General features: G+C 41.9%; 1 protein-coding gene across 3 annotated transcripts; it reads right to left on the bottom strand.

The window, feature by feature from the left end:
- Positions 1-3,738: 3,738 nt before the first annotated feature.
- ZFP69B (ZFP69 zinc finger protein B) lies at positions 3,739-16,246 on the bottom strand. Of its 3 annotated transcripts, XM_045476817.1 has the most exons (6): positions 16,099-16,241; positions 15,159-15,584; positions 12,360-12,445; positions 10,511-10,637; positions 10,161-10,256; positions 3,739-5,577 (listed from the first exon to the last, which is right to left on the bottom strand). In XM_045476817.1, the coding sequence occupies exons 2-6, from the start codon at positions 15,283-15,285 to the stop codon at positions 4,412-4,414; spliced, it is 1,602 nt and encodes a 533-aa protein (XP_045332773.1). In that variant the 5' UTR covers positions 15,286-15,584; positions 16,099-16,241; the 3' UTR covers positions 3,739-4,411. The 3 variants fall into 3 exon arrangements, with proteins under 3 accessions (XP_045332773.1, XP_045332774.1, XP_045332775.1); XM_045476818.1 differs by lacking the exon at positions 10,161-10,256 and having other exon boundaries at positions 4,253-5,577; positions 16,099-16,246; XM_045476819.1 differs by lacking the exons at positions 12,360-12,445; positions 16,099-16,241 and having other exon boundaries at positions 4,253-5,577; positions 15,159-15,266.
- Between the last annotated feature and the right edge of the window lie 1,947 nt (positions 16,247-18,193).

Raw genomic sequence — 18,193 nt, 5'->3', positions numbered from 1 at the left:
CTGTGCTGACAGCTTGGAGCCTGCTTCGGATTCTGTGCCTCTCTCTCTCTGCCCCAACACACTCGCATTCTGTCTCTGTCTCTCTCAAAAATAAATAAACATTAAAAAAATTTTTTTTAAAATGCCTCTTGACAGATGAAAAAATAAGTTTGACTAAGATCACAAAGTTAGGGGGTGGTAGAGTTGGAATTTGAATACATATTTTTAGGATTTCTGAATGCAAACTCTTCACCACTCTGCTATGAAGGCTTAGGATCTGAGCACAACCTAATATTCAGTGAAAAACAATTGCAGTTCAAAAGGCAGCTAAACCATGATTCTAATTAGGTAAAAGCACACACAAAGAGGACTCAAAATAACAAAAATAATCCTCTATGTTATCCCTGTAATGAAGGACAGGGAAACGTTATTTTACCTCTATAGTATTAGGTACTGAATTGCCTAGGCTGGTGCTCTCCTCCCACCTCCAAACACCACCCATGAGTAAGTATTACATCTTCAATATTCTGAGAAAATTAGTGAAAACAGTGACCAAAGAGTTAAGGGGACTAATTGCAGCTGCAGGGTAATAAACTCAACTGCAACTTTTTACCCTTTTTGTTTGCCTTTAAACCTCCCTGTCTCTCCTTGGAGAGGATGATTTAAGATTTGCCCTCCCATTTCCTTATTTTGCTGCCTCTCGAATAAACCCTTTCCTTGCTGCGTACTCCATTATCTGATCGTCTTTGTCGCCCATCCCATGGATAAACTTGGGTTCGGTTACAAACTTGGGGAGCCATCCAGGAGCTCTTTGCCCATAGTTCATCGGCCCTCAGCCTGTAACAGGAATCCAGCGGTGAGTCCAAGCAGTACCTAGGCTCTTTGTCCCGTGGACTGTCCCCAGGCTCCAGTCCACCCTGGTTAGGCTTGAGCTGCCAGCTTTCAGTGCTCAATTTAACTCTTGTGGCAAGGAAACAGGTCTGGGTTTGGTTTGGACAGATGTCTCTTGGTGAATATTTCATACGGAGGGCTTGTGAGCTTTCGTTTTCCTGTTTAGTTTGGCTCTTAGATTTATTCCTCCCATTTGGATGCCTCCAAATAGGGGATTTGGGTTCTCTTAGCCTCCCTTTCCTGGTTGATTAAGAAAAGGCTGATGAGGAAGCTGTTTGATTGAGTCGGTGAAGCTCTGACTTTTGGGGAGGAACCAATGCTCACAAATCTGTTTATTGTTGCATCTTTTGGTTTCTTTGGATAAAGTTGGCTGTGTGCTAAGTGGAAACTGGGAAATGACGATTTGATCCTCACATGCAGCTGTGTTCTCTAAAATCAAGCCATCAATTTTTGCAATGCTGCTTGGCCACAAATACAGAGAAAAATGACCAATTAATGGATCCATAAATTATAATACCATCTTGCCATTAGATTTGTTTTGTAAAAAGGAGACAATTGGAAATTGGGCCTTTCAGCTTTTGTTTGCATCTTGTTCATGTACTTGTTTCTGTGTCCATGAATGTTATGTGAGATGTTTCCTGTACCTCCCAATGGTATTGCTAAAATTAATTTGTAAAAGAGCTCTATTTAGTTGGTTTAAAGATAAGTGCTTGTAAGAATTGGGCATTAAGCAAGGAGAGCACACACAGGTGGGGGAGAGGAGCAGAGGGTGAAGGAGAGAAAGGGGGGAGGGGAGAGAGAGAGAGAGAGAGAGAGAGAGAGAGAGAGAGAGAGAGAGAAGTTCCAAGTAGGCTCCACGCCCAGTGCACAGCCCAACTTGGGGCTCAATCCCACGACATTGGGACCATGACCTGAGCCAGAATCAAGAGTCAGATGTTCAACTGACTGAGCCATCCAGGCGCCCCAAGAATTGAGCATTCTAAAACTCAAAGATAGAAACTAACCCAATGTTTTACAAGTTCACATGATCTTGTATTAGGTATCTAATTAGGTCTTAATTAGATCTTTAATTAGGTATTAAACCTAATTAATTTAAGGTTGTTGGTTTAATCAAATGGATATGTCTTTAGAATTTCAGCATTAAATGTAAAACTTTTATTCTATGTTTACTGAAATTCAAATAAGTTCATGTTATCTCCATTGCAAAATTTGTCAGGAAAGGGGGGGAAAAACCCTTAGAACTCTAATGCCTCATGAATTTTATGGGTAATCTAAGAACAAACAGATGTAATTCAAGGAAAGCAAGACTGTTTATTTAAAAAGGAAAAACTTAGATCAAAATCTGAATGTAAAAAGGAAAGCCTGTATGTTTGTGAGAAGGGAATCTTTGTTAAGAAATTTTGTGTGCGGTTAGGACTATGGTTGTGGAGATTAATGTGTAAAAAAGTTTATTAGGGAGTGACCAACGCCTGGAGAAGGGAGCGTAAGAGAGCAAGATTAGGCAGAAGTTGAATGATCATACAATATCAACACAAGACTCCATCGATTCTCTGAGGAGTTCCAAAAGTTGGATTACCCTTCAGAATCACTCTAAATTAGGGCGAAAGGGCTGGACTTTTATAAGTCATTGTTTGCGACAACCTGGGAAGAGGGTATGCCTTGGCAAGGCAGCTGTCTTCAGTTAAGGTGACCCCTCATGGCATGTGAGAGTTGAGGACTGTTGGCCACGATCTCTACAGCTGAGAGTCCTTTATTCCTGATGGGGATTCTGGTCAGCACATCACAGCACCCACCACAAAAACTCAGATCCATGCAGCATCCTGGATGTCCTTGTCTCAAAATGTATGTATCAACATGGGAGATGCTAGGGAGGAAAAAGGAAGGACTGATTTACTTATTTTCAAAAATTCACCTTGTTGAAATAAAGGAGTCTTAATATGGAAGTACACCAGTATAAGACTGGAATTTGGTTTTTCTTTGTTAAAATGTCAGTTTTCTTAGGTCTATGTTGTAAACAAAGATCTTTGTAAACAAAGATTATTCTGTACCTTTAACCGGCCTGGAAAAAAATTTGTTTTGTTTTTAAAGTTGAATTTTTTCAACATTAAGCTAAATTTTAACAACTATGTAATCCTCTGCATTTTCCTTTAGAATCTTATTGCCACCTTGGCTAAATAATTATTATAATTATTAAGTTTTAAAATGATCTATAACCTTATTTAGATACATGCTTTAAAACCTTCTGATATTTCAAACTTCCCAAAATTCAACTTCTAAATGAAATCTTTTTGACAAGTTAGGCTTATTTGATAGGTCACATCATAGGGGAAGCATTGCCAAATAAGTGATGATAAACTTCCTTAGGTCCTATTATATGTTTGAGTGCTAGAACTGTTTGAGAGATTATATAAAATTTCTAACCTTTTGATATGACATTATAGAAGGACATATCAAAAGTTCCAGAATCAGATTTAAAAAAAAATAACACTACTCAAACCCTATTCTTGCTGTGCTTATTCAGGGGCAAGAGGGGGGACAGTCATTTATGTACTCTATAGCAGGAACAGTAAACTACAGCTCTCAGGCTAAATGCAACCCAACACCAGTTTTTTAAATGAAGTTTATTGGAACAGAGCTACACCTATTCATTTATGTCCATGGTTCTCAAGTACTTCACAAGTACAATCTTGACCCCCAGGGCACCTCTAGCAATATTGGGAGATGTTTTTAGTTGTTACAATGGGTGGGGGGACTATTGGCATCTAGTTACTGGCATTTTGTGGCCAGAGATACTGCTAAACCCACTACAGTGCATAGGACAGCTTCCCAAAACAAAGTATCTGGCCCCAAATATCAGAAGAGCCAAGGTTGAGATATTCTGATTTATGTATTTCTTTAGATGTTTTTACACTAAAATGGTAGAGTTGAGTGGTTCTGGCAGAGCTCACATGGCCCACAATGTCTAACATATTTAATATCTGGCTCTTTATGAAAGCTTGCCAATTCTCTACAAGAAACCATAAAATACACTTAAGTATCCCTTGTAATAGTAGGTTATCTATCAATTCTGGAAAGCTTCCTTTAATATTATTTCTTGTAGAAATGAGCCAGGCAGTTATTTTTATCTATGCCTCTTCTAGCCATATAAAGGGCTATAGTAAAAAGTTATACTATATTTTAGTCTGATTATTTAAGAGCCAATCCAAGTATCAGTAACTTGCCACGATGAACCTTCCATTGGCCCATAATGAAATGAGAAAAATAAGGACAAATTTGGGGGATTTTCATAAGGCTAACTTAACTCAATGTTAAGGGCTATTCCTACTGATTATCCCTCCTACATTTTAAAATATTAAAATGCCCTTTCTTTTCTGAAACGATGTTGATGACAGGTAGTTTCTTTAATATGGCAAAACTGATAGTGGTAACACTGCATCAAGTCATTAAAAAAAATCATTGCTTCTTGAAACCAAAAAGTCAAAAAGCCTCTGATTTAGAGGCTTTTGCTCCATTAGGAGGAGTCTTTGATGTTGCACATACGTCACATATCACTGCTGAAGGTATTTCTTAAATGTGTTTTGCAATGTCTAATAAGTGATGAACTACAGCTGAAGGCTTTTCCACATTCATTACAATCATAGGGTTTTTCTCCAGTATGAATTCTCTGATGTTTAGCAAAGGATGAATCATGCCTAAAAGCTTTCCCACAATGACTGCATTCATAAGGCTTCACTCCCGTGTGGACTCTCTGATGAATAGAAAGATGAATTCTCTGGCTAAAGGCTTTCCCACATTCCTTACATTTATATGGTCTTTCCCCAGTATGAGTTCTCTGGTGTTGAGTTAGGTATGTGCTATGGCTGAAGGTTTTATTGCATACATTACAAATGTAGGGTTTCACACCAGTATGAATAATCTCATGTTGCCTAAGGTGTCTAATCTGGAAAAATGCTTTTCCACAGTCTTTGCATGTAAAAGGTTTCTCTCTAACATGAGTTCTCAGATGCTGGATCAGCCCAATGCTCTGGCTGAATGCTTTCTCACATACCCCACATTCGTAGGGCTTCTCCCCAGTATGAATTCTAACATGTTGAGTAAGAGATGATGGATGTCTGAAGGTTTTTCCACATTCCTTACATTCATAGGGTTTCTCACCAGTATGGATTCTCTGATGTGGAATAAGGGATGAACTTTGGCTAAAAGCTTTTCCACATTCTTTACATCGGAAAGGTTTCTCTCCAGTATGAATTCTCATGTGTTCTGTAAGGTGAATGAGCTGTTTGAAGATTTTTTCGCAAATATTACATTCAAAGGTTTTCAATCTGGTATAACTCCTTGAATGATTAATCAAATCTAAATTGTATCTACTTCGCTTTCTAGATACATCATATTTATGGTCTTTTTTTGTCGGAGAAATTTCTGGTCCTGGAATAACTTTTGAGCTCACATTAATACTTTTCTCAAATCTATTAGATTCTCGGCCTCTTTCCTGAGTGAGTACTTTGTGCATCAAGGGGATTTGCCCCTCACCCATTCCTTGGTTTTCCTGGTGGCTTTCTAACTGATCACATTTGGAGATTCTTCCCAATGTGGAATATAAGGTGCTTCCTCTTGTGGACTGTTCCTTCATTAGGCCATGGTGTAATTCTTCCCAAGAAGTATCATTCTTTACGTCTGACTCCTTGGTTTCTGCTTTACTCTCCAAGTCTGAAAGAAATCCCAAAATACAAATGACCCATATTCAGTGTACTTTAAAAAATAAATGGCCATAGTGAGAATAGGAGGGGGGAAAATGAACATGTACTAGGCATAGAAACCTTGGACTATCTTCAAGTGTAATTCTGCCCCCTAGAGAGCTAATATAAAAGGAAATGAAGAAATCAAAGGAAAGAAGCTGTTAGGGTATGTGAGGGGACTTTAAGGAACTGGGAGGAGTTCATCCATGTGAATTCGAGGAAGTGCACTAAGAAGAGAGCATTGTTGTGAGGGCAAATATCAAGAGAGAAGATTAAGGAACACAGTATTCTAGCACCATATCATCTCAAGCCCGTATTTCTATGACAAAATTGTCCCTATTAAAAAAAGTTTTTTTCAAGTATTAATCCATACTTTCTACATATTAAAATGTTAAATAATATAGGAACTCATTCACTAAAGAGGGATAGCCTCTCTCAATTTCACCCCCATTCCCTCTACTCTCTTAGGATTTTGGAAAGCATCCATTCAGACATTCCCAACAATATGTATATGTGAATGTGTGTACTTATGTATGGTCATAAATATACATTTGCACAAAAAAGGGATCATAGTATACATATAGCTCTGCATCTGTTTTTTTTTTTTCTGCATCTGTTTTTTTTTTAAGTATTTTTATTTTATTTTATTTTTTTTTATTTTTATTTTTTTTTAAATTTTTTTTCAACGTTTATTTATTTTTGGGACAGAGAGAGACAGAGCATGAACGGGGGAGGGGCAGAGAGAGAGGGAGACACAGAATCGGAAACAGGCTCCAGGCTCTGAGCCATCAGCCCAGAGCCCGACGCGGGGCTCGAACTCACGGACCGCGAGATCGTGACCTGGCTGAAGTCGGACGCTTAACCGACTGCGCCACCCAGGCGCCCCAAAGTATTTTTAAAGTTTATTTATTTTAAGAGAGAGAGAGCCGAGGAGGGGCAGAGAGAAAGAGAGAAGAGAATCGCAAGCAGGCTCTGTGCTGTCAGTGCAGAGCCCAACATGTGTCCCAAAACCATGAACCATCAGATAATGACCTGAGCCAAAACCAAGAGTCAGACGCTTAACCAAATGAGCCACCTAGGTGCATCTGTTTTGTATTTTAACTCAACTTTATCTTGTGGGCTCCCTCCCATGTCTGTACATTTAGATTCATCTCATTATTTAAAAAAAAAAGTTTATTTATGTTGAGAGAAAGAGTGAGTGTGAGCAGGGGGAGGGGTAGAGAGAGAGGGAGAGAGAGAATCCCAAGCAGGCTCTGTGCTGTCAGCGCACAGCCTGACATGGGGCTCAATGTCATGAACCATGAGATCATGACCTGAGCCGAAATCAAGAGTCAGACACTTAACCAACTGAGCCACCCACGAACCCCTATCTGATTCTTTTTAACAAGTGCAATACATACCACTGCATTGATATTGATATTCCATTGATGGACATATCATAACTTGACTCTTCTCTACTGAAAAATATTTAGGTTGTCTCCAGTTTCTCATGTTATCATCATGCATACATTTGCGTACACTCCTGTCAATATTTCATAGGCTTTACTAAAGAGGAATTATTGGGTTCTGGGTATGTGTGCTCTCGGTAAACATGGGTGCCCTTCCCTACAAGTTCACTGGATTTTTATCAATCTTCATAATTTTTGCCTGTATCTGTACATAAGAGGTGAAAAATAGGCTTCTTATTTGTAACACGTTATTAGCTATACTGTAAAATCTTAAAGGACAGAGACTATATGGACTATACATGGTATACATGGGACAGTTTTGGGTGAAGGAAATTCTCTTTCTATTCCCTTCCATCCATTTGGACCCTGCCATCCTAAAGCACCAATATTTCCTGTCTACAACAAACTCTTATTCCCCAGGATTTCTAATCTCACCTTAGTAACAGCACATACAAAGTGCTCAGGAATAGCTGGGTAAATTTTGGAGTGGACTTAGAAAGCCAGCAGAGATGTTGACATCACTTATTACAGGGGATAAGGAGTTACTTAACTTTTCTTTTCAGGGTAAGAACAAAATAAATGTCATATTTCAAGAGGTCAACTCTGATAGTAACATTCAAAATGATTCAGAAAAATAATAAAATATCAACAAATACAACTAAAAATCAGAGAAACAGGCATGAGATGATGGGAACTTGGCTTAGCACTGCATCAGCACATATGAAGAGGAGAAGTGGATCTAGCAGGTACTATCAGAGAAGAAGCCATGAGGAATGAGGGAAGAACTGAGAGTAGAAAAACATAATGCATTCTTGCTGATATCATGATTTCTGGTCTTTGAGAATGAAAGAATAGGAGGAGTCAGGATGAGAAATTTGGGAGAGAAAATGGTTTCTGTTTTTGGATGTATTGGGCTTGAAGTGACGACAGTGCATCTAGATAGAGATGTCCTACTAAATACCAGGGATATGTGGGAATAGATGAAAATAGGGAGAATACAGGTCTCAAGGGACAACTGAAGCCATCACAACGCATTTGTGGACATTTGTGCAGCTACAGAATAGCAGCGTACAAGACAGAGACCCCTCAGGGATTGCAGCAGGAATTGCCAGATATGCACCAAATCTGTTCTTCCCATTTTTGGACACACACCTACATCTTCCTTGATTTGGATTTCAGCGAAGTGACAAAGGTTTCTCCTGTAAGTGAACCGGAGTGAAAGTCATGTGAACCACTCCAGGAGGCTGCCCCGTAAAAACCTCCTAGATGTGGGATGCCTGAGTGTTTCAGTCGGTTAAGCCTCTGACTTCGGCTCAGGTCATGATCTCACAGCTCGTGAGTTCGAGCCCCAGGTCAGGCTCTGTGCTGACAGCTCAGAGCCTGGAGCCTGCTTTGGATTCTGTCTCCCCCTCGCTCTGCTCGTGCCCCGCTCACGCTCTGTCTCTCTCTCCTTCAAAAATAAATAAACATTAACTTAAAAAAAAAAACAAAACCATCCCAGATGAGCTCCTTGTGTGCCCTCGTTCTGCTGCTGGCTATACTTAGATGATGAGGAGGCCCTAGCGAATGACAGAGCCACCATGTAGAAGAAATCTCAATCCCAGATGCGTGAGGTGGAAAAGAACTGTCCATTGAACTAAACAGTTCCCCCAGACCAGCGTACAAGCAAGATTTCTGGCTATTCTGTTTGAGCCACATTTTAGAGTCTATTTGCTATAGTAGTGTAGCCTGTCCTAACAGAAGTGGAAACGATGTATCTGCATTAGAAAAGATATTGATGAGGGCAGCTGGGTGGCTCAGTCGGTTAAGCATCCGACTTCGGCTCAGGTCATGATCTCATGGTTCGTGGGTTCAAACCCCACATCAGGCTCTGTGCTGACAGCTCGGAGCCTAGATCCTGCTTCAGATTCTGTGTCTCCCTCTCTCTCTGCCCCTCCCCTGCTTGTACTCTGTCTCTCTTTCTCTCTCTCAAAAATAAACATCAAAAAAAAAAAAAAAAGGATATTGATGAGAAGCATTGAAAAAGCAGTAAGAGGGGCGCCTGGGTGGCGCAGTCGGTTAAGCGTCCGACTTCAGCCAGGTCACGATCTCGCGGTCCGTGAGTTCGAGCCCCGCGTCGGGCTCTGGGCTGATGGCTCAGAGCCTGGAGCCTGTTTCCGATTCTGTGTCTCCCTTCTCTCTCTGCCCCTCCCCCATTCATGCTCTGTCTCTCTCTGTCCCAAAAAAAAATAATAAATAAACGTTGAAAAAAAAAAAAAAGAAAAAGCAGTAAGAGATATGTAGGAGATAAAAACTGTGGAGGAAAGGCAGCAAGGTCTAGAAACCTAATGCTGCCATGTAGAATCGAGCCGTAAGAACACAAAATGTGGAGTCAGAAGGATTGGAATTCAAATACTGACTCCACCAACCAGTAGCTAAGTGATGCTGGACAAATTTCTTAACCTATGAGCCTTCTTTTCCTCCTCTGTAAGATGGGGCTAATGTATGCACAGGACTCACAGAGGCCAGCCTGATGAAAAGCTGTCATTATTACTGTTCTTAGATGAAGAAGGTTGTTAAAAGCTATCTGATTTGGTCAGAGGGAATTCTGTGGTGATTTTTCACAGAGGCATAAGTTATTTGAAATAAAAATCTAAATTACACAAGTTAAAAAGAGGATGAGAATTGAAGCTATGATCACAGAATAAGATTTAGGAAAAAATTTTAACCAGAATCACGAAAGAGTAAAATCCATAATAAAATTACATAGGAATCCGGTGAAGAGTGCTGTACTTGATGAGGGGAGATCCACGAATACCTGAATGTACAGGAGAAAGAAGCTATCATCAGGGCAAGGTTTGAAATGCTGGAGAAAACAAGAAAATCATGCAACTGGGTCAGGAGAATTAGTTAAGGAAACTAACCCTGATAAGAAAGGCATCTCTTTTCCTCTGACTCCAGAGAAACTAACAAGAAAAGGCAAGTTCAGGAAAGGGGTAACAGGGTGGTAATCAGGTTTCAGGTCAGGTCCCATCCAGATGGCATAGCCTTCCCCATAATCCGGAGAAGGCTTCAAGTGGAGCTTTCTAGCAAACATGACAAAAGACCCCAACCGCCTTGCTCTTACCTGAACGTGGACCTCCTGAAACCTCTCTCTCGATCAGCCATGGCTCTTCTCCTTTCTCCAACTGGGAAATCACACCAGGTTTGGAGAGCTGATATCCTGCTCATGAAGAAGAAAACACTGCATGTGCTGAGGTCATCCCAAGAATTTAAAGATAGTTTTTTGGTATTCAGGCCTGCTGAGGGGTAGAGTAGAAAGACCAGGGCAGAAAAGACCACAGCAATCCTGGCTTGCTATTGAGAAGGAACTAGAAAACTCCAACACCACCCAGAGCCCAAGCTAACACTTTGGTTAGAAATAAAAGATTTTGTTCCAACAGGCAGGTTCTAGTTATAAGGGGAACTCATCCTTACCCACTGAGACCAGGTTCCCGTAGTTCTCCAGCATCACCTCCCGGTATAGACTCCGGTGAGCAGGGGCCAGTTGTCCCCACTCCTCCTGGGTGAAGTCCACAGATATGTCCTTGAAGGTCAACAGTTCCTAGAACATCAAGTATGTTCCTTTTCAGCCAGAGTTTGGGAGGTTGTTCTAACACCGTCTACATGCTAAGAGATTCTATCCGAATTTTCCTGGATACTCTTGAAAACTGGTTGGCTGATTCTCTGCTACACGTTACAACACAATGCACAAAGCGTGTAAGCTGTCTTTTATAACTTACAATTTGGCTAAAGGAGAAATACTCATGAAATATTAAAGAAGGTCTCAGAACAGTGTATAATAATTTAGATTAAGGACAATAAAGATCAGGAATATTTGAAGAAGGTGAGAGTTCAAAAGAGGCCAAGGCCACAAGAGAAGCCAGGGACCTTTGTTGGGCTGAAAGAATTTGTTAAAACGAGAACATTTCAGCATGGGTAATATACCCTTAACTGAGTACTTCGGTTAGTAAGAAAAGTATGTGAGAACAGGTTTCTGGAGAGAGCATGAATTCTGCCTACTAAAGGAAGATCCCTTGACCAAAGCAGACACTGTGTGGTGAAGTACAAGAGCCTGTCATGTATGATCTACAAAATTAAATAACCATTTTGTAATTATTTAAAAAAATATTACCAAATGCAAAGAGCACCCAGAAGCCAGAAGGCTGAGATAAAAACACATTCCTTATGTATGGAGACAATTCTAATGCTTTTTTTTTTTAATTTTTAAAAATTTTATTCATTTTTGAGAGACAGAGACAGAGCATGAGCGGGGGAGGGGCAGAGAGAGAGGGAGACACAGAATCTGAAGCAGGCTCCAGGCTCCGAGTTGTCAGCACAGAGCCAGACGCAGGGCTCGAACCCATGAACGGCGAGATCATGATCTGAGCCGAAGTTGGATGCTTAACCGACTGAGCCACCCAGGCGCCCCTCTAATGCTTTTTATATATTGTAAATAATTCTGGAAGGCGCTTGAGGCCTATTGGGTTGACAACAGCATCCACATGAGAAAACTGAATTTGAGGAATGTTAAGGATAGGGGATTAAACCCTGTGCCATGTTATCTTAGAAGCTAAGAGCATGCCACTACAAAACTCTTCTGGTTTCTAGGAAGATCTCCTTCTACATTGATTTTCTCTGATTACTGTAGAATTTTCTTGAGTTTCCCTATGCTTCTGGGGTTTGGTAGCACAGAGCTCTGCCCATTGCCAGTGCCGCTGGTTTTCTGATTGGCTCGTTTACGATACACAGACACTATTAAACTGCTCTTGGAAGTTTTCCTTCCTTTTCCGGTCAGCTTATTTAGTTTGTGCCCTTTGTGACCTGCCAGCAACTTCTCATTTCCCTTTCCATCTACAATTCTGCTCCAAAACACGACCAGAAATCATCTTTTAAAGCTCATTAGTGAAGTGTATACATCTCCAAGAATATCAGAACTGCATTCTATTAATTTTTAAATGTTGCTTAAAATGTTTTACAATGTTTGTCTTTCCCCCAGATGACATCTGTGAGGTTTCAGAGCAAGAACTATATTACATACTTTCACACACACACAAACACACGCCAGCACAAGTTTTAAATGTGTTGGATAAATGGCCAGAGGTTTGCTTGAAATAAGAAGGTTCCCGAGGAAGGTTGCTACCGGTGGGACAATCACCTGTGAAATCAATCAGTGTGGCCTGATTTAGAACAGGCTAAGAAAACCCAATCCAGCAAGCTGAGTCAAAGAAAATCAAAGTCCAGGGCTCAAACAATTTTAAGAAAGTGACAGGAAACTCCAACCCACCTGGGATTCTACTGTCAGTGGCCCAGAGGTCACTTCATCCTCGAAACTTTCTCCCTGGGTCTCATCAGCATCTTTAGAGAGCAAAACTGAGGAAGGAAAAGAGGCATGAGGTTTGCATCTCCCAGACCTACAAAAATGGCTTGCAGACCAGACCTCCTGAACATGGCTCCTCTCTCAAAACATTCAGAGAGGGACATTAGAGCAATTCAGAGCAGACCGGAGACTCCTTAATGAAAAGGATCTAAGGTGCACTGCTTTGGGCATTAATACTTCCCAATGGGCAACGCTGCTCCGTTAGCACAGATCTACCGGCCACTCCTCTGTTCAAAAATCCTCAAAGCTTCCCCACTGACAAGAAAGAAAAATCCGAACACTTTACCGTGGATTTCAAGATCCTCCATAATCAGTCCGTCACTGCTTCTCTCCTTCTTTATCCAAGATCTCCTTCTAAACATCCTCCTTCAACCACTGGACACACCCACCCACATAATCCCAGTCACCATTCTTTGAACATACCTGCATAGTACCCACCTCAGTATTTTCCCAAGTCCTACTCAGTGAAAACCTGAGATATCCTTCTGGATCAGTTCAAGTGAAGTTTTCTCAAACACTCTTAATGAGAAGAAAGCTTCCTCTTCTCTGTATTCTTCCAAAGCTTGTTTGTATCTCTATTCTGTTATCTATCTCAGACTGCCTATCATATTTATTTGTATAATTATCTCCCTCAATTGAATATTAGTATGAGTATATGGGTAGAAAGTTTTTTTATTTCCGTCTGGCTCATTTTTTTCCCATCTCCTAAAGTGTTAAGCGTAACACCCTGCCAGGTTCCTAGAATTCCAACCTGAATTTGAAGTATTAAAACCTGGCTGAATTTGAGGTATTAAAAATATGAACTAGGAACTGAGGTACATGAATTGTTGTCCTTGTATTTTTCCCTAACTTTTCATCATGGATATTGAACATGCATATATCCACCACCTGTATTCAGTGATTGTTAACATTTGCCATATTTGCTTCATCTATATTTTTTTCTGAACCACTTCAAAGTTGCAGACATCATGGTACTTTGTCCCTAAATACCTCAAATAAGGATCTTCTCCTGCATAACCACAATACCATTTATCACACCTAAGCAAATTAACAATAATTCTGTATTCATGGGAACCTGGGTGGCTCACAGTTGGTTAAATGTCAGACTCTTGATTTTGGCTCGGGTCATGATATCCCAGTTCGTGAGTCTGAGCCCTACATCATGCTCTGTGCTGACAGTGCACGGCCTGCTTGAGATTCTCTCTCTCTCTTTCTCTGTCTGCCCCTCCCCTGCACATGTACGCAATCTCTCAAAAATAAATAAATGCTTGAAAACAATAATTCCATATCCAGATTTCCTCAGATCTTCTCAAACTGTCTTTTATTCTGGATTTCTTCTCAACCCAGGAGCCAACCAAGGTTCACACATTCAAAGCGGTTATCTTTAGTCTCTCTAGAATAGTACTCCCTTGCCTTTTTAAATTTTTATTTATTTTTGAGAGAGAGAAAGAACATGAGCAGGAGAGGGGCAGAGAGAAGGAGACACAGAATCTGAAGCAGGCTCCAGGCTTCGAGTTGTCAGCACAAGCCGGACGTGGGGCTCAAACCCGTGAACCGTGAGATCATTACCTGAGCCGAAGTCAGATGATCTACCAACTGAACCACCCAGGCGCCACACTTCCCCTTTCTTCATGGCACTGGCTTCTTATGAGACCAACACAGTCTGACTGTGCTAGGGTTTACCTTATTTCTCTATTCCCTGGATTTTCTTTAAACCAGAAGTTCAGCCTTTAAGCTCAATTTAGGATCAGACGAAACATTTTGGCAGGAATTCCTCATGGGTGATACCATGTGCTTTATATTTATAATACATTACCCAGAAGGTACAAAATGTGAGGTTATCCCATCATTGTCACACTTGATTAAGACAGTGACCACCACGTATCGCCATCGGAAAAATGTGCTCTTTCCTTGGCTTTTAGCAATTTGTGGGGGCAATACTTTGGCACCCTGTGAATACCCTGTTCCCCATCAACTTTTCAATTACTTCATTTATAGTAATATAGTCTATCGTTCCTTCCAGTTCTTTATCGGCAGATATTTTCTGTAAAAAGCTTTCCCTCAACAAACGGAAATGATCTTTTAAAAAGCAAGATGAATGTATTCTTCACTCCCATAATAATTTATTTTCAAGGTAAGTAATCAGTGTAGGAATCACCACCAGTGTTGGCAAGTAAGTTTTTCCCCTTTCTCTATTTTAAGTGCCATCATGAACTTACGGAATTTTATTTATTCAAAGTGTTACAATCAATCTGGATATTTAAACAGTCCTAAGTTTGTCCAAACTTGCCATCCTGCTGACACGCATCTTTGCACTCGTCCTTGCTTTCTAGCGTGAGACACTCCAGGCTCACCTGGTACTTTCCCTGCTGCCTTTTACTTCTGGCCTAGCCACCAAGTGCCTAGACTGGTCTCTCAGTTGATTCAAATTTCCTCACTGTAAAATACAGAAAATCAGGCAAGTCTTCCCTGCCCCACACGCCCATGGGGGAAATGAAAAGAGGTAACATACACAGTCATGACACTTAGATCCTGGTTTCAGGTTGAATTGACCATTACTGAAAATGCAGACCAGGAGCCATAATCAAGAACCCCAGAAATCTTTTCCCCAATTGCCTACTCAAGGGATGCTTTAGCTCAGGTGTCTACCTTCCTTCTCAAACTAGGTGCTGCTGCTTTTCCTCCTTCCCACCAGTCTATTCTCACCTTCTCCTTCAAACATCTTAGTCACGTCCTCCCACAGGGATGCCCCCTCGGTGGCCTTCTTTGGATGGCGCAACTTCACCCAGGTGCTGGCCTCCATGGGCAGGGTGATCAGGAGCTGCTGTAGCATGATGACTTCAGCACTCCTTTCTAGGGCTCTCTGCCTCAGCCCACGAGGCAGAAGGTCCTATCTGGACCTGTCCACTTTTGATAAAGACACTGCTGGAAACTCGGGCTTCACAGTTGTGCTGGAGTCCTCTACTCTCAGGAACCAGGGGGAACATACAGTACCAAAATCCAGAATCTGGACCTTTTCATGTTCAAGTTCACAAGGAACATCCCATCTTGAGCTCCATCTGTCTCCTCAGCAGGCAGCTGTTTGGCTCCAGGTGTTTTCTATGCAACCACCGCTATGGTCCCCTGATGATGCTGGATAGAAAACCTTAGAGTCAAAAGAAAGAAAAAAAGAAAACATTAGAGTCAGCAAAAGGATCTACAGTGCTCAGTCGCACGGCCAGAATTCTAGAACTTAACACCAATCATCAAAAAAGTTTTACAAAAGGTACATGGAGACGGTGGATATACACAGCCCACGTGGTCCAAGCCACTGTGCTGGTGTCACGAAGCACAAAGAGACGAATAAAACCCAATTTACTATGGTTAAATTAGCCTTGAGATTTGGAATCACAAAGGAGCTGGGTTTGAATCCCACCGGCTCCTTCTCTTGGCTGTGGCAAATCACGGATGCCCTCCAACCCCGTCCCTTCCTCCCAGAACCGAGAGGCTAAGCCTTTCTCCAGGCCCGGACCTCGCTGCCTTTGTCCGAGCGCGACCCCCGGCTCCTGGGCACATCACGCGCCACGGGGAACCTCGGGCGGTGTCTCGCCGGCGCCGGACTCTCGCCCGAGGTCCCCGCCCCAGACCCCGCACCGCGCCCGCTCACCCCGCTCGCTGGCTCGCCCGGCTCGCCCCTGCCCTCTCGCCCGGCCGGGGGCTCTCCGCGTAGCGCCGAGATGCCTCCACGTAGCGCAGCCCTGGCCGGTGCGCCTGCGCCGCAGCGGCCTCCGCGCGTGGTTCCCAGGGTCCTCCGGGGCAGCCTCCCGCTCGTGGCGCCTCCCGAGATGCTCGCCCGGCGGCCCCGTCACTGTGGGTTCCTTGCAGCCCGGGGTCCCAACCCCGGGGAAAGCAGCTCCGCTTCTGCGGCGGGAGCCGGAGCCGGTGCTCTTGTCCGCAACCCCCACCCCAAACTACCGCATCAGCCGTCTCCCCTCTGCCGGGAAGAGGCACGTGAATGTTTCCATTGGGAGGTTTGGAAACCCTTGGCAAAGGGGAAGCATCTGTGTCACTTTTTTGTCCCAACAACATTGGTATAAACGAATCCATACCGCTTTCCCTTCACATGTACATGGAAAAGGCTGAAAGTGGAATGGTATCTTGTTTTATTAAAAGAATACCACGATCCATAAATCCAATACATTCTTACGGTGGTTGCTTTCCTTGCATTTCTGAAATGCCAGAAAATAACTACACAAAAGCAAAATAATTACTTCTTAGAATCCCATCAAGCAGAGAGAACCATTGTTAACATTTGGTGCACACCCTTACCTACACACACTCCCACACACATCCCATCTGGTTTTTTTTTTTTTTTTTTATGCATTTTTATGCATTTTCTGCAAAAAATGATGAACTGTCATGCTCTTTTATTCGTGGGTTTGCTCTCCTCAAAAACATAGGAGTACACTTCTATATCAATAGCTTACAAAAACAACAATTTAGAAAATAAAATGAAACTATGTACTTGCTGTTGTGGACTGAATAGTTGTGTCTCCCCACAACTCTCGGCAATTTCCTACGAAGCCCTAACCCCCTCCTGTAGAGCTTTATGTGGAGTAAGGAAGTAATTATGATTAAATGAAGCCATAAGGGTGGGGCCGCAGTCCCATAGGATTAGTGTCCTTATAAGAAGAGACACCGGAGGGCTCACTCACTCTTTGAAGTTCAGGCCCTGAAGAAAGGTCATGTGCGGATTTAGCAAGAAGGTGTCATCTACCTGCCAGAAAGAGTTCTCACCGTAAACTGCCCCTGCCAGACCTTGATCTGGAACTTGTAGCCTCACATAGGCTAAAAGAAAATAAATGAGAAATAAGTGAGAAAATAAATTTCTGTTGGTTAAGGCACGCAGTCTATGATGTTTAGTTATAGTAGCCCCCATAGATTAGTGTACTTGACATACAGTATTTACAGAGTATGAGTCTTTGTTCTCAGTGCATTACATGTTTTAACTGATTTAGGCCTCATACCAACCCCTTGTGGCAGTTCCCAGTTTGCAGATAAGAAAGCACATTTGGAGAAGTTAATCAACTTGCCTTGCATTATTCACTTTGCAGGTGGTGAACCCAGGCAGTCTATGCTCTCATTTGCTACCCCCCCCCAAAAAAAAACCCACAGTAAAATACAGTAAAATGTTAATGGTAGAGTCTACGTGGTGATGCATGGATGTACACTGTAAAATTATTCGACTTTTCTGTATGTTTGAATATTTTCATAATAAAATGGGAAAATACAGCTAAACAAAAATTACGTGGGACATTATAAATAAAACTACAGGGGTGCCTGGGTGGCTTAGTCTGTTGAGTGTCTGACTCTTTATTTCTGTTCAGGTAATGATCACACGGTTGTGGGATCAAGCCTCACATCAGGCTCCATGCTCTGCTTAAGATTCTCTCTGCCTCTCTCCTTTCCTCCCTCTCTCCCACTGTCCCTCTCCCCCACTTCCACTCTCTTTAAAATAAAACAACAACAACAACAACAAACTACAAAAGTTACTGACTCAAATAGAGAGAATGGTAACAAGCACTATATTCAGGGTTTGAAACAGAGCATTTTAGATATGTCACCTTCCCTCCACTTGAATGTTCCCACACTAAAGCTCAACTTTTCTTTTTACTAAATTAAATGATTCTATAAGATTTTTTTTTCAACGTTTATTTATTTTTGGGACAGAGAGAGACAGAGCATGAATGGGGGAGGGGCAG

The sequence above is a fragment of the Leopardus geoffroyi genome, chromosome C1, assembly GCF_018350155.1.
Source record: "Leopardus geoffroyi isolate Oge1 chromosome C1, O.geoffroyi_Oge1_pat1.0, whole genome shotgun sequence".
NCBI lineage: Eukaryota > Metazoa > Chordata > Mammalia > Carnivora > Felidae > Leopardus > Leopardus geoffroyi.
This window is presented reverse-complemented; position numbering and strand designations above follow the sequence as displayed.